The sequence below is a fragment of the Cynocephalus volans genome, chromosome X (assembly GCF_027409185.1).
Source record: "Cynocephalus volans isolate mCynVol1 chromosome X, mCynVol1.pri, whole genome shotgun sequence".
NCBI lineage: Eukaryota > Metazoa > Chordata > Mammalia > Dermoptera > Cynocephalidae > Cynocephalus > Cynocephalus volans.
In genome coordinates, this window is record NC_084478.1 from 35,711,450 (window position 1) to 35,727,330 (window position 15,881).

The following is a 15,881-nucleotide window of genomic DNA, read 5'->3' on the forward strand; positions in this document are numbered from 1 at the left end:
TTTTTTGCTCATTACCTCAAAATGTATTACAGGTGATAAAAAGCATACCCAAAGTACTGTTTTGGAATACATAGCCCAAGGGATAAGCAATAAAAATACTAAAGTAAATGTGAGGTGTGAAAGGAGAAAGGAGTTATTTGTTGACACTTTCATCATCTACGAAATCAGCTTTGGTAAAACTCAAAAGATTTGGGGCTCACAAAATCATTAGGCATAGTCCTTCCCTAAAGAAAGTAGATATATTTGAAGAGAAGTTAAATAAGTGGCTATGTCTGGCTGGTGAAGCAAAGTCATAAATCAGTATGGGTGTGTGTGTGTGTGTGTGTGTGTGTGTGTGTGTGTGTCTTTTTTTTCTGTCAGCACGACACCCGTCCTGGGCTCTCTGCTTCTGCTTTGGCCTCGCCATCTGACATCACTCCTGGGACACAGCCTTTCCCCTGCAAGGTTTGCAGAAGGGAAACTAATCAAGAGATTGAAGTGATATGGCATTTCCCCAAAAGCCTCTCATAGAAGGTACAGGGACCAAGACGAAGACTCTGATGAATGAGAAGTGAAGAGACTAATACCCCATAATAAATGGAGTCACAGAGAGACCAGCCTGTGTCTTCTCTCAGACCTAGAAGGCTGAAGCAGGGCTGTCAGTCTGAGTATTTCCTCACTTATTGTACAGGCTTATCATGAACATGAGAGCCTTATTGTACATTGAGTAACCTGACGTTGAACGAAAGAGGAAATCCGGTGCCTGCAAGAAGTCGAGGTGAAAACCCTGAACGAGGACTGAGGGCACAGCCCTACCCTGAACAGAGAGAGCCCCAAAGAGCCTGATTCTTGATGTCACCCCTGGAACGGTGAAGATGGGTATCCTCATATAGCATTCCCTGACTTCTCCTTCTGGGGCCTCAGAGAATCAGAACCTTGATCTGATGCTTTGAGACCTAGGTCAGAGGAGGGAGGTGCCCCATGTCCTGCAAGGAAGCAAATGCACAGCCATGCATGCCGACTTAGAGGACCACAACCCCCAGAAAAGTGAGGTGGCACAGAGCCGGCCCCTGCCATAATCTCTGGGAGGCCTTCGGCAGTTCTGTCAGGCTGACTTCTGCAAGAAGGGTCTCAGGAGAACAAGACCCTAGAGAGATCCCTGCAGACTGCCCTCTCAGGAGCCTTTCTTGTAGTCTTCGTTGTAGCCACGGTGGAATTTCCATGGAGAAGTTGCACCATCCCTGTCGCCCTTCCTCCTTCAGTGGGCCCTCACCATCTGTTCTGCTACCCAAATGCCTGCTTGCTGGTCCTGAGCAAGGTCATCATGCCTCATGGTCCACACCTGTGAGACATGTCACCAGGCCGAAGATGATTTCCAGGGTCATGGGGTCCTCGGGCCAGGGCCACAGTGAAAGAAGAAAGGACCCACCCCTCTTCCTCTCCTGTTCTCAGGGATATTCCCTAGAGCTCAGCTGTTGCTGGGTCAGGTAGAACTTCCCAGGAACCATGGGGAGCACCATCCACCACCACTACCTGTGCAGATGTTTTTGACGCAGGATCTAACGAAGGGGATAACAGCAAAGATGAAGAATATCCGTGTTGCTCAGAGGCCTCAACCTTCGATGAGAGCATATGTACGGACTGCGTGACTGTGAAGGTGGGTTTGTTGGAGGAGTTCCTCTTATACAGGTATAAAATGAAACAACCCATTTATGAACGCAGAGCTGCGGATGATTATTGATGTGAAGCACGAGGAGCAGTTGCTGAGATCCTCAAGACGGCTTCTGAGCAAATTGAGGTTGTTTTTGCAGTGGATGTGAACGAAATCGACTCAACCAGTCACTCGTATGACCTTGTCAGCAAACCAAAACTCCCCAGCAATGCAAGAATTCATGCTGGTAGAGGGTTACCCAAAACACGTGTCCTTATGGATCTCCTGGGTGGGATCTTTGTGAAGGTCAACTGTGCCCCTGAGGAAGACTTCTGGAAATTCCTGAATATCATGAGAGTATATGCTGGAACGAAGCACTTCATCTATGGAGAGCAGAGGAAACACATCACCCAAGATTTGGTGAGGCTGAAGTTCCTGGAGTACCAGCAGGTGCCCAACGGTGATCCTCCACGCTACGAATTCCTGTGGGGTCCAAGAGCCCAAGCTGAAAACGGAAAAGTGAAAGTTCTCGAGTCTGTGGCCAAGGTCCATGATATTGTTCCTAGTGCCATCTCAACACAGTATGAAGAAGCTTTGAGATTCGAGAAAGAGATAGTCCGGGCCAAAATTGCAGCTGGGCCTGGCACTAACGATGTGGCCCGGCATATGGCACCACCACGTCCAGGAGCTTCTCCCACATCTACTGAAGTCTAAGGTTTCTCTTTTTCTTTGTCATCCTGACAAAAAAGTATGACATTACAGTAGGGATTTTTGGGGGAATATGAAAGAACCCCACAAAAAAACACTGGCCATAACCGAATAGAAACAAAATAAAACACGGTCATTCCCGGTTTCCCTCATTCTCGTTAGTGTTTCTTTTTTGTAAAATTAAATTATTTATACCTTGATATGGTTAGCTTATTAAAATTGGTAGCAGAAACAAAATCTCAATAAGTTAGACCTCTTGCTCACTCTCTCTCTTATTCACCAAACAGCAACTGAGCATCTGCTCTTTGGAAGGCTCGGTGCTAGCAGTGGGGATGCTGATGTGAAGACCCGGCTTCTGCCAATAAAATGTTAGAAGCTGGAAGCTGAAATCAAAAAGGAGATTGTTGATATACTCCTTTGGACTTACAGGCAAGAAAAAAGAATGGGAGAGAAGAGGGGTGTTCCAAGAGAGTGCAGTAAGTACAAAGTCGATTGTCGGGAAATGAGAAATTAATCGATATGATGTAACTCTGAAAATTAATGTGCATAGTGCAGTAGATGAGACGGTGGGACTGTTGAGTAGAGGCCAGAGCCTCAGATGATGTGGCTCAAATTCAGGGGAGAAATGCCTTGAATGGGAAACTGCACGGAAGTGTAAGTACTAAAATTAAGGCCCAACAATCCATGCTGCCTTGACATGAGGCAAAACCAGTGGGGCCTCGAATGGCCTAACTTCAAGTTGTCCTCTGTACACTGTACTTGCACATAAGGTCCCCTAGCAAAGAACCATTTTTAACCAAGGGGACCAGGCACAGATCTTCCTTATTCCACTCCCTATTGGTGGACATATTTAAGCAAGCCACTCACATTCTCCCATGGGCACTGGAGACCACCATTTCCGCTTGATCTCCACGTCCAGCCTCCCACACACTCCACTTATTTAGTCTGTTCCTAAGTGCAACCCTCATGATGCCCTGTGTGACAGGTGGAGATCTTCTCCCTCAGGCTGTGAGTGTATGAGAACATGTGATTACCTGCTGTCTGCCTCATCTCTCCGGTGTCCAGGGTTCTGCCTTTGGATAACAGAGAACCGGAGTGTGGGAATTCCTTCCTCGCCAGTGGAGCAAACAGAAAGGCATCAAAGCATGCTCTTATGGATTACTTTAGCATCAGAGATAATCCAGAAAATATCTCTGTTTAGGCCAATGTGTTAGTTTCTTAGGGCTGCCATAAAAATCACCATAGACGGGGTGGCTTAAACATGTGAAATTAATTTTCTCACACTTGTGGAGACTGGAAGTCCAAGATCAAGGTGCCTGCAGGATTGGTTTTCCCTGAGGCCTCTTCCCTTGGTTTGCAGAAGACTGCCCACTTGCCGCCTATTCACATGGTTGTCTCCTTATGTGTGTACATCCCCGGTGTTTCCTTCTGTGTTCTTAGAAAGATGTTTGTCTTGTTGTCTTAGGGCTCACCGGAATGTCTCATTTTAAATCAGTCACCTCTTTAAAGAACTGATCTCCAAGTATAATCATGTTCTCTGAGGTACTGGGGGTTAGGACTTTAGCATATAAATTTGTGGGGACACAATTTAGCCCACATAGGCATTGATGGATTTTGGATGTGTTGTCCCCTCCAAAACACATGTGGAAATTTGATCTCCAATGTGGCTGTGTTGGAAACCAATTGAGACATTGGGGCCGATTCCTCATGAATGGAATAATGGTCTCCCTGGGGGAGGAGGAGTAGCGAGTGAGTCCCGCTCTATTAGCTCCTGTGAGAGCTGCTGGTTTAAAGGACCCGGGCACCTCCTCTCTCTCTCTGTCGCTTCCTCTCGCCATGTGATCTGCTTGTACCCGCCAGCTGTCTGCCACTTTCGGCCGTGAGTAGAAGCAGCCTCAGGCCCATGCAAGATGCAGCTGTCCCAGAATCGTCAACCAAATAAACCTCTCTTCTTTACAAATTACACAGTTTCAGGTATTCTGTTATAGCAACACAAAACAAACTAAAACAGGCATGAAGAGAAGGTGTCTTTGCTCTCCTCTCAGTACAGTGGAACACAGTGCACAAACTAAGTGTTCCATGCACATTGTGTTTTTGGAGTTTCTGAATACTTAATGGTGAGGTGAGTTGCACAGAAGCCACTGTGCTGGCCGCTTTGTGCCTTGGTCTTGGAGAACCAGATTCCACTGCATTAAAAGGGCATTCTAATTGTGTTATCTTGAGTGACATTTGGCACATTCTAAAGGAGGGCTAAATTTTGGTGCGGAAGACCTGAAGAAAGTAGAGGTGGTTTGGATGGAAGGTTAACTGGGAAGCACGGAAGGAATTCATACCTGAAAAAATTCTAGGGGCTTTGACTTGTATCTATACGGAGAAGAACCGCCTACCTCCAGGTAAAATAACAGATGCCCTAATAGGGAAAATCTAATTTCAATTGCTAAAGCAATTTCTTGGCTGACTTGGACTTCTTTGAAATGGCATGTTCTCTGACATATCAGGCATTAAGAAAACAAAAAAATTCCCAAATAGGAGGGTGCTATTTATTTTCTGGGTAAAATTCATCATAACTGCCATTTCATAAACACCCAATGGGTGTGAGTCATCATAATAGGTGCTTTTTATACAGTACATGGATTCCTGTGGTCCTAGAAAAATGATCTGTCATAAATAGTTATGGCAGCTACAACAGAATACCACAGACTGGGCGTCTTACACAAAAAAATTTGATTTTCTGAGGTTCCAAAGGCCGCAAAGTCCAAGATCATGGTGCTGGCATATTCGGTTCCTGGTGAGGGCTACCTTGCAGACACCTGACTTCTTGCTGTCTCCTCACGTGGTGGAGAGAGACGGAGTGCAAGCTTTCTGCTCTCTTCCCATAAGAGCACTGATCCTATCCCAGGTGACCCACTCACATGGCCTCGCCTAAAACTAATAATATTGTAGAGGCTCCCCTTTCTAATACTTTCACATTGGGAACTAGGACTTCTGCATTTGAATTTTGGAGGGACATGAACATTGCGTGCATAACAGGGTTTACGAAATTCAATGGGCAGAAAACGAACTAGCCTTATTGTCATATTCACAAGGTAGAAAGTGACAGAGTGAGAGTGGACCTCTGACCTGTATTCATCCATTAATCTCATTTTGAAGATGACCTTGTATATCTTATCCACTTTTCTCCTCACTACCCCAAAATATATGTCAGGCAATTAAAGAAAAATAGGATTTTGTGCCCAAAGGACCGCCCTGGAATACATGGCCACGGCGGTAAGAAGAGCAAAAGAGATGAGAGGCTTGAATAATGTAAAGGAGGACAGGATATTTGGTACCAATATGAAGGTCGACCTATGCAATGTCAGTTAACCTCAAAGGGTTGGGATCTCACAAAATTATCCAGCGCAGTCCAGAGGCTGTGGTAAATAAATCGTTTAGAACCCTCTGAGTGATGGAGAGAAGGAACAGGGCAGTCAGTGACAGCCACCTCCTACCCCTGGCTTTCTGCCATGTACTTCAGCTTCCCCATCTCACATCACTCCGGGGACACAGACCTATTCTCTGCAAGATTTGAAGTTGGGACCCTGCTCAAGAGTTTGCAGGGATGTGGCATTTCCCGGTTAGGCTTTCGTTAAAGAGACAGGAGCCAGGATAAGGACCTGGCTGAATGCCAACCAAGGAGAACAACACCCGATCATACAGGGGGCCATACGGAGACTCCCGTTCACCCGCTCTGAGAACTAGAGGGCTGAGGCAGTGTTGTCAGGCTGACCTCTGCAAGGAGGGTCTCAGGGATGCGAAAGGCTTGCAAGTCCAGGAGGTGGCAGAAGGAAGAGCCTAAGGCTCTAAGAGGAGTGGAGTCGCGAATCCTCTAGGAGACTGAGCGAGCCCCACTCCAGAACAGCGGGGGCGCCAGAGATGCCGCCCCTGCAATCGTCCTTGAGAGGCCCTTGCACTTGTTGCACTGACTTCCTCTGAGGGCGTCTCAGGAGGGTGCGGGACGTTGCCTAAGGCAGAGGCCTCATCGCATGTGGGTGAGGAGTCCCCGACTCTGACTGGAGTCCAGGTGAGGAGCTTGAGTGAGAACGAGAGAACCACCCCTCAGAAGACTGCCCAGCCCGCTCTCCCACAAAGCCACCGCGCCCCCGTTCTCAGTCTCAGGAGCTCTGAAGGGAGTGGGCCGGCCAAGATGGGCGCTCAATCCTCCCTCTCGAGTCTCGGGAAGGGGAGGGCTGTGGTAAAAGTGGGAGGCCCCTGTTCAGCGGAGGAGAATCGTACCCTGACAGTCTAGGAGGAAAACTTAGGCGAGAGTCACACCCAGCTCCTGTTTGCAACTCCCGGAGGTCCCAATCATAGAGGCCGAGCCTACGTGAGCCGTCCTTTCCCATGTGATGATATTAGAAAGCTGAGGGTTTGGGCCTGAGTGAAGGGGCCTGATGTCAACAGAGGAAGGAGTAGCATGCCCTGCAGGGAATCAAGAGTGGAACCCGGAGTGAGTTCTGAGGGGACTATCCTTCCCAGAAGAGTCAGGTGGCACAGAGCCCGCCCCTGCTGTCGACCCTGGGAGGCCCTGGGCAGGGCTGTCAGGCTAACTTCTGCAAGGAGAGTCTCAGGAATGTGAGGTCCTAGGTCTGAGAGGAGGGTCCTCAAGTGAGCGAAGGAAAGCCTATATGGTATCACAGGGGAAGGGGGGAGAGGGGTGCTGCTGCTGGTGGTGGTAAGGGATTTTGTCTAAAGGGGACGGCCTAACGTCCACGGTAGGAGGGTTTGAGTTAAGGGCATGACCCTGACGTCTGAAGGGAACATCGACGAGGAGGGTACCACCAAATCCATCCCCTATTCTCAGCCTTGGGATACCATGTGGAGGTGAGTCGGCCCTCGTATCCTACTAGGGGGCCTCAGGAGATGTTCCAAGCCATGCCGAGGCTCAAAGGAAAGGGTGATGGGACCACCCGCCAGTGAACGGAATACAAACGATCTGAGCCCCACCCCTGCATTCATCATTTGCAGGCCCACAGCAGGGCTGTCGGACTGAGGCTTCCCCTCACTTCTTTATATTCAATCTAAAGGAGATGATATCTTTGGTGTGAGGGTACAGCCGCTGGTCAGCAGAGAAATGTATAACAGGCACTATCTGGAGCTTAGGTGAATTCCCTGAATGAGAACTGAAGCCCCAAACAGCCCATGACAGAGAGGAGTCCGCCTGGCTTTGAGCTGGGTGTCCCCTAAGAGGAATGACGGGGCGAAAAGCTCCTTCCCTTCCACCTCTGTGGTCTCAGTGAGTCGTGGCTTTGATTTGAGGTGTCCACTTGAGGGCAGCAGAATAGAGGGGGCCCAGGATTGGCAACAATTTACGGGATCATTCAGATGATGAACTGAGGGGACCCTCACCCCCCAGAACAGAAGGCCCCCCACTACCGGCTGCTGCCATCTCCTCAGTACACCCCAGGCAGTGCTGGCACCCTGCAGTCTAGAACACACTCTAAGTTCCTCCATAGGGTTGTCAGGAGACAGGCTGACCAGAAGAACAGGAGCTGGGTAGGTTTCTAGAGAAGTGCCTTCAGAGAAACCTGCGGAGGGTGCCTTTGTTAAAGCCAAGGTGGTCTCTGTCGCCGAAGATGCTCACATGATGTAATTCTCTCTTGTCCAGGTGCCTGCATCACCAGCCGTCCTGCCAGCACTCCTTCCCACTGTCCCTCACCAGAGTCATCATGCCTCGGAGACGGAAAAGTAAGCTCCACGCCAGTGAGAAAGGTGCTCAGGCAACAGCAGCGGCAGCAGAGGAGTCCCGTCCCTCCTCTTCTCTTTGTGGAGATAATAGCCAGAGCCTGCCTGCTGCTGGGTCATGTAGCAGTTCCGAGGGGCCTCAGAGAGCACCATCCGCCACCACTACTTCTGAAGGCATTTCTTGCACTAGATGTGAAGAAGGCTGCAATGGCCAAGGTGACGAACGGAAAAGCACCTCTGAGGACCCACTGTCTACTAACAACTCATGCGAAGACCCTCTAATGAGGAAGGCTGTTTTGTTGACGCAGTTCCTGCTCTACAAGTATAGAATGAAACAGCCCATTATGAAGGCAGACATGCTGAAGGTTATCAACTGTAAGTACAAACACCAGTTTGCTGAGATCCTCAAGAGGGCCTCCCAACACGTCGACGCTGCCTTTGCAGTTGAGGTGGTGGAAGTCGACTTACCCAGTCACTCGTATAACCTAGTCAGCAAACTGAAACTTCCCAACAACGGGAGGGTGCGTCCTGGCAGAGGGTTTCCCAAGACCGGTCTCCTAATGATTGTCCTGGGTGTGATCTTAACGAATGGCAACTGTGCCACTGAGGAACACATCTGGAAATGCCTGAATAAGATGAAAGTATATGCTGGAAGGAAGCACCTCATCTACGGAGAGCCCCGGAAGCTCATCACTCAAGATTTGGTGAGGCTGAATTACCTAGAGTACCGGCAGGTCCCCAACAGTGATCCTCCGTGCTATCAATTCCTGTGGGGTCCAAGAGCACATGTTGAAACCAGCGAGACGAAAGTCCTGGAGCATTTGGGAAAGATCAAGGAAATCATCACCTTGGACTACTTATGTCATTATGCAGAGCCTATGGAAGATGAGGAAGAAACAGCCCCAGCCGTAGACCCAGCCAGGCATGGCATCTGCCAATGCGAGTACGGTCTCCTGGACCATTAGTCCAGCAAATGTTCTCACCCTTATTGAAGTCTGTGTTGTTGTTGGTTTGTTTGTTTGTTTGATTGTTTGTATTTTTATCACCCAGATAAGAAAATATGATATAAGAATAGGAATTTTCTTAGACACTTGAAAGTACCCTACAGTAAACTACAGTGGAGAACTAAATGTAATAGTGGGTAATACAATGGAGAAATAAAATTAAAACATAGTTAATCCTCGCTTTCCCAAATTTCTGTTAGTGTTTTGTAAAATTAAATGATTCATACTTTGTTTATCTTAGCTTATTCAAGGTAGTAGGAAAATTAAATCTGAATAAATTAGACTTCATGTTTACTGCCTCTTTTATTCAAAAACAGTAATTGAGCATCTGCTTTTTGGAAGGTTCTGTGCTAGAACTAGGGATGCTGCAATAAAGAAGACACAGCCCCCGCTCATAGAACTTTTGAGCCTCTAAGCTGCCATCATACAAGATGTTGCACTCTCCTCTGGCCTATCAGTAAAGTAACAAGAATGAGTGAGGTTGAGGGAGTTCCTTATGATGCAATCTAGTGGAAATTTCCTGAACAAGGCACTTTGGGGCATTGGAAAAATTCAAGTCTTCGGTGGGATGTAATTTTTATTTAAACTGTGAGGTGAGCAGGATGAGTTCGTGGAAGTGGTGAGCAGCGGCCATACCCTCAGATGGTGTGCTTCAGAGTTGAGAGACAAAACTGTGTAAGTTAGCGTGTTGGGGCTGTGCTAACAGAACACCGTAGACTGGGTGTCTTAAACAATAGAAGTCGATTTTTCACAGTTCTGAAGGCTGGGATATCCAAGATCAAGGTGCCAGCAGGTTCGGTTCCTGATGACGGTGCCCATCCTAACTTGCAGACAGTTGCCTTCTCACTGTATCATCACATTGAGGAGAGAGGGAGAGGGAGAAGAGAAAAAAAGAGGACATTAGGGAGGGGGGACAGAGTGGGGGAGAGACAGAGAGGGAGAGAGGGGAGAGGAGGGGGGAGATAGAGAATGGGGCGGAGCAAGAGAGGGAGAGAGACTGAGAGACAGAGAGAGGGACAGTAAGAAAAGAGAGAGAGACAGAGAGAGAGAGAGAGAGAGAGAGATCTATTGTCTCCTATTCTTCTTATAGGGACCCTAATCCCAACACTCTCGCTCCAACCTTAAAATTCAACCAAACAGAATTGCCACCCAAAGGCCCCGCCTCTAAATACCCCTCCATTGAGTGTTAGGGATTCAGCATATGAATTTGAGGGGGACACAAATGTTCTTTCCACTATGGAAAGCTGCTCCTACAAGTTACTTTGTGGTTATATGTAAGCCAGAGACAAATCTCTGTCTGGGCAGGAAAGAAAGTGTCCTGTGCTCTGGATTCAGTGCACGTGAACACAGTTTGCAAACTGTTTTCGTGGAAATGTGAAAGAAACTCACAGTAAAATAATTGAGATCACAATATGAGGAGAACAAAAGAGTAAAAAACGGAAATGTAAAAGCTGCTTAAATCTTCGTTGGCCTTATACCTTTTAGTATTTCTTTTAGTATAAATAAAAGATACCTGATTTATTTAGATTGTTTGAGAATGTTCTGTTCTAGTGCACTGCATATTGTCTGCTCTCTAGTGGATAAAAACCAACCAACCAACCAACAAACAAAACAAGTCTGATTGGAAGGTAGTATTGTCTGGGTTTAAAACGGTCAATATTAAATCCAGTGATCAATAAGAACCAGAATGAGTTCACTAAAACATTTTTAAAACAAGACTGCTAAATTCAAGGGACACCTGTAGGTTTAAATTGTCTCAAAAGTTTGCAAGACTTTTGACAATTTTGTTTCTCATTATATCATTATGAAAATAGAAAATAATACTGCTATATAAAAACTAAAATAATCATACGATAACTGCCATTCATTGAATACCCAATATTTCCTAATCCGTATGCCTTTTGCTTTATCTACAGTGCATACACTCCAACACGTCTCCAAGATAGGCATGACTTAGCAGACTCACATTACAGATGAGCAACTTGTGAGTTTCCCAAGCTCATGAGCTTGTAATTGACAAAGCCAGCACTAGATCCCTGGTCTGGATTCGTCTAGAGCCCACATCGTTCCAGTCATCCCAGTTTGAGCTAGATCTTGGATCTTGTAATTCATTTTTCTGCTCACCACTGCAAAGTGTATCTAAGAGGATAAAAAGGACCCTGTCCACAAATCAATTTTGTATTACACAGCTAGAGTAATAATAATGTTGAATAAACAGATGGTATATATAAAGAAAAGAAAACATCATATCTAGTGACAAAATGATCATCTACCTATGCAATGTCAGATAACCTAAAAAGATCAGGAGCTCACCAAATCATCCTGGTCTGCCCTCTCCCTGTAGAAATCAAATCTCTTCTAAGCAAAGCTACGTGACTGGCTATGTCTGGCTTTTGAAGCAAAGGAATAGATCACAATGTTTTTTCTCTGACAGCCCACCACCTGTCACGGGCCTCTTGCCTTCTGCTGTAGCTTCCCCATCTCAAATGGAGCCTAGGACAGAGAGCCATTCTCTGCAAGGTTCGCAGGAGTGAACCTGCTCAATGGTGTGCGACATTTCCCAGAAGCTTTTAATCAGAGAAAGGAGGCAAGATGAGGAACACCATAACTAAAGGCTCTGGAGATCAGTGGCCTAGAATATAGGGGTCACTAAAAAACCAGCTCCTTGCCTACTGTCAGACCTAGAGGGCCCAAGGCAGGGCTATAAGCTGTGAATCTCATTTACTCTTCAAGGTTCGCAGGGACATAAGAGCCTTTGGTAAGTGTGGCACCCTCAGGTCAGTAAGAGAGAAATCTCAGCCTGTAATAAATATCAAGATAGGGACCCTAAAGGAGAAATGAGGAACCGCTCACCCCGGAGCAGTAGGGGCCTCCTGAACTATGTATTGCTTTCTGCCTTGGTTGGCCTCTCATTTCGTCTGGTGCCCCCTAATGGTGTTTGAGGGAGGTAAAGGCCTTGAAGTGGTGGTAGTAGCCTCACTTGTGCCCAGGTACGAGATCCTAACAGGACCTACCTAGATTTAAGTTAAGGACACTGAGTGCTGATGGGTGGATTCCCCATAACAGAGGGGGCCACAGAGAGTTCCCAGGCAGAATTATCCAAAGCGTCGCACCCTGACATTCCCCCTCTGGTTTCTTAGGAAGGTGGAAGCCCCGGTCTGAGGCCGGCAGGCTCAGGTCAGTAGAGAGGCGTCCCACGTCCCACACCGAGTCAAGGACAGAAACCTGAATGAGGACTGAGGGAACCACCAATTCCAAAAGTGTGCAGTCTTATACAATTCTGACCCTGCTGTCATTCCTCAGAAGACCCCAATAGCCAAGGGCAATTGTGGTTCCTGTTGACTTCTACTTTGGAGATTCCGGAAAGGTGATGGCCTTGGTGTGAGGAGCGTGGCCTCAGGTCAGTGGAGAGTGGAGTTCCAGGTCTGTCTGTTCCGGAGTCAAAGTGAGACCATGTTTGAGGAGAGTGGGGGCCACTCACCCGAGAACAGAGGGAATGCACCATGTTCTGCCTCTGCTGTCAGCCCTAAGAGGCGCAGGGCAAAGCTAGCAGGCTGAGGTGCCCCCTCATCTCATCTGAGAGTGGTCTCAGGGTTGTGAAGCCCTTAGTCTAATGGGAGCAGCTCCATTCAGCCGAGGGTGGAAAACTAGTCCTTTAGAGGACTGAAATTGAGGGCCGGCCCGTGGCTCACTTGGGAGAGTGTGGTGCTGATGGCACCAAGGCCGCCGGTTCGGATCCTTGTGTAGGGGTGGCCGGTTGGCTCACTAGGGAGAGCATGGTGCTAATGACGCTGGGGCTTGGGTTGGGATCCCCTTCCTGGTCATTTTTGAAACGAAAAAAAAGAAAAAAAAAAAAAAAAAAACAGGACTGAAGTTGATGACCCTAAGTGAGGATGATGTTACCCTTCGCAGAACAAATGTGGCCACACAGAGCCCTGGCACTGATATCTGTCCTTGGCAGACCTGGAAATGCTGGACTGATGAGCCCCGTTCACTTCCCTTTTGGCCATCTCAAGGATGTGAGGCACTTGGTCTAAGGGGCCAGCCTCAGGCTTGCACAGGGAGGAATTCCAGGTCATGCCAAGGGCCAAGCTGAGGAGCCTGAGGACTGAAGGAACCACTCAAACCGTATAAGCAGGAACATCACAGAATCCTTCTACTGTCAGCAATGGGTGAGCACAGGCAGCTCTACCCAGATGAGTCAACTCTTACACCCTCCGGATAGTCTCGAGGAAATAAAGGCCATAGCATAAGGGGATAGGACTCTAGGTCATATGAGTTTTCAGTGCAAGGACCCTGAGTGAGGACTGAGGAGAGCACCCAACCCCGAAAAGACAGGAATCCACAAAGTCCTGCCCCTTTCTGACCTGGGAAGGCCCAGGAAGGGGTAACCACATGTGTCACCCACTCACTTTCAGTTCTGGAGGACTCAGGTCACTGTAGGGTAGAGGACCAGACCCTGACTCAGGGAGAATTAAAAGGGTCACCAACCCCAGAACAGTGGAGTCACATAGAGTTTTTCCCCTGCTGTTAGCTCTCAGAATACCCAGACAGTTGTGGATGGATGTGATGCCCTCTGACTTCCATCTCTGAGGACTGTGGGGGGTGAGGATCTTGGTCTGAGGCTGGCTGAGTCAGCATTGGGAAAATTTCCAGATTGTGCCACCGGTCTGGGTGAGGGCCCTGAGGAAGGAGTGGAACAAAAAACTCCTAACAACGGGGGAGGCACGTAATGTCTCCCCTACCGTTAGTCCTTGGAGATACAGGCATAGATGACACGTGGAGCAGAGGCAGCCCTCAATTCCTCCTCAGGATGACAGAGAAATGAGGGCCTTGTTCTGAGGCGGACAGTAACAGGCCAAGAGAAGGAGGAATTTTAGTCCCTCCTACGAGTCACACTAGGAAGCTCACCTTCACAAGGCCAGACCTTGCCTGCCACAGCTCTCTGTCTTGAGGGGCTACAGGCAGGTGTGGCCAAATAAAGCTGCCCTCGCTTCCCTCTGTTGGGTCTCAGAGAGTTCTGTACCTTACCATGAGGGGATGTCCTCAGGTCAAAGAAGAGAGGAGCTACAGGCCTTCTCAGTAGCCAGAAGGAGAAACCTGAGTGAATGCTTAGGGGACCAAAACTTTCCCTCCCAGTAGAGGGGACACCAAGAAATCCAGCCCCAGTCCTGCCTTCGGCACTTAAAGAGCCAGGGCAGGGCTGTCAGCCAGAGGCTCTGACATTGCTTCTTTATATTGGGTCTAAGGGAAAGATCCTTAGTCTTAAGGTGAAGCCACCATGGAGTGGAAGGGTGGGTCCCAGACCCACGGGGAGCCAAGATAAGAACTCTGAATAAGAATGAGAATCCAGCGATCCCAGAACACACAGGGTCCCAAGAGTTAACAGCCCTGGGTAAGCCCTGGCAGAGATGGTGGGCTGAGAAACACCTTCACTTATTTTTCGTGGGTTCCAGGGAGCTTTGAATTGTCATCTTTATTGCAGCGTAGGAAAAAGGTCCCTGGCCCTGTCAACAGTTGGCCTGACGATTCTGAATGTGAACTGAGAGGACTCCCCACCCCAAAACGCAGGGAGCTCCATGACCAGCCCCTGTTCTCAGCCCATAAACCCCAAGCTGAGCTGGCAGCCTGCAGCCTGAGACTCACTCTAAGTTCCTCCACGGGGTTATCAGGGGACAGGTTGACCAAGGGAACCCTCTGGCTTCCTAGAGCAGTGCCCTCCCAGAAATCTGCAGAGGGGGCCTTGATTAAAGCCAAGGTGGGATCTCCCTGCTGAAAGTGCTCACACCATCTCCTTCTCCCTTCTCCAGGTGCCCGCATTACCAGCCGTCCTGCCCACTCTCCGGTCTGCTGTCTCTCACCACGGTCCTGCCTCAGGGTCGGAAGAGTATGCTCCGTGCCCATGGGAAATGCCACTGGGGTCTCAAGGCCCACTGAAGGAGAGAAAGAAGAGTCTCCCTTCTCGTTCTCTCCTGTTCTGCCTGGTACTCCTCAGGGCTCCCCTGCTGCTCACGTGTCCCAGGAGTCTCAAAGAGCCTGTCCGTCACCACTGCTTCTGCAAGTATTTCATGCATAAGATCTGATGAAGCTGCCAAGAGCCAAGATGAGGAAAGACCAAGCACCTCCCTGGCAGCACCCTCCACCCAGAGCTCATGCAGAGACCTCCTAATCAGGGTCACAAATGGTTGGTACAATTCCTGCTGGAGAAGTATAAAATGAAAGAGCCCATTACAACAGCAGCATTGTCAACAGAAAGTGCAAGGGAAATTTCCCTGAAATCTTCAGGAGAACCTCCGAGTGCACAGAGATTGCCTTTGGCCTTGAGCGGAAGGAAGTTGACCCCAGCGGTCACTTCGATGCTCTTGTCAGTGAACTGGACCTCCCCAACAATGGGAGTCTGAGTGTTCATAAGGTGTTGCCTAAGACCCGTCTCTAATGATGCTCCTGGGTATGATCCTCATGAAGGGCAGCTGCATTAGAGAGACGAGATCTGAGAATTTCTGAATAAGATTTGGGTATATACTGGGAGCGCGACTTTATATATGAAGAGCCCAGGAAGCTCATCACCAAAGATTTCCTGTAGGAAAAGTACCTGGAGCAGTGGCAGGTGCACAAGTGTGAACCTCCACGCTATGAATTCCTATGGGGTTCAGGAGACCAGGCTGAAACCAGCAAGGTGAAAGGTCAGTGCTTTTTGGCCAGAGTCCATGATATCGTCCCCAGTGTCTTCTCGTCCCTTTGGAAAGTGGCTTTGAAAAAACCTACGTGCAGCCAGGTTTTGCATTAATGCGACGGCCAGTGCAACTTTAAGGGCCCAA

At 48.4% G+C, this 15,881-nt stretch overlaps 1 protein-coding gene and 1 pseudogene across 1 annotated transcript; both read left to right on the top strand.

The window, feature by feature from the left end:
* Positions 1-989: 989 nt before the first annotated feature.
* On the top strand, positions 990-2,280 carry LOC134367853 (melanoma-associated antigen B5-like). The gene is given in 3 exon segments (XM_063084535.1): positions 990-1,026; positions 1,521-2,242; positions 2,245-2,280. Coding segments are annotated over 3 exon segments (795 nt in total).
* A 4,832-nt stretch (positions 2,281-7,112) lies between these two features.
* On the top strand, positions 7,113-15,499 carry LOC134367854 (melanoma-associated antigen B5-like; annotated as a pseudogene).
* Positions 15,500-15,881: the final 382 nt, after the last annotated feature.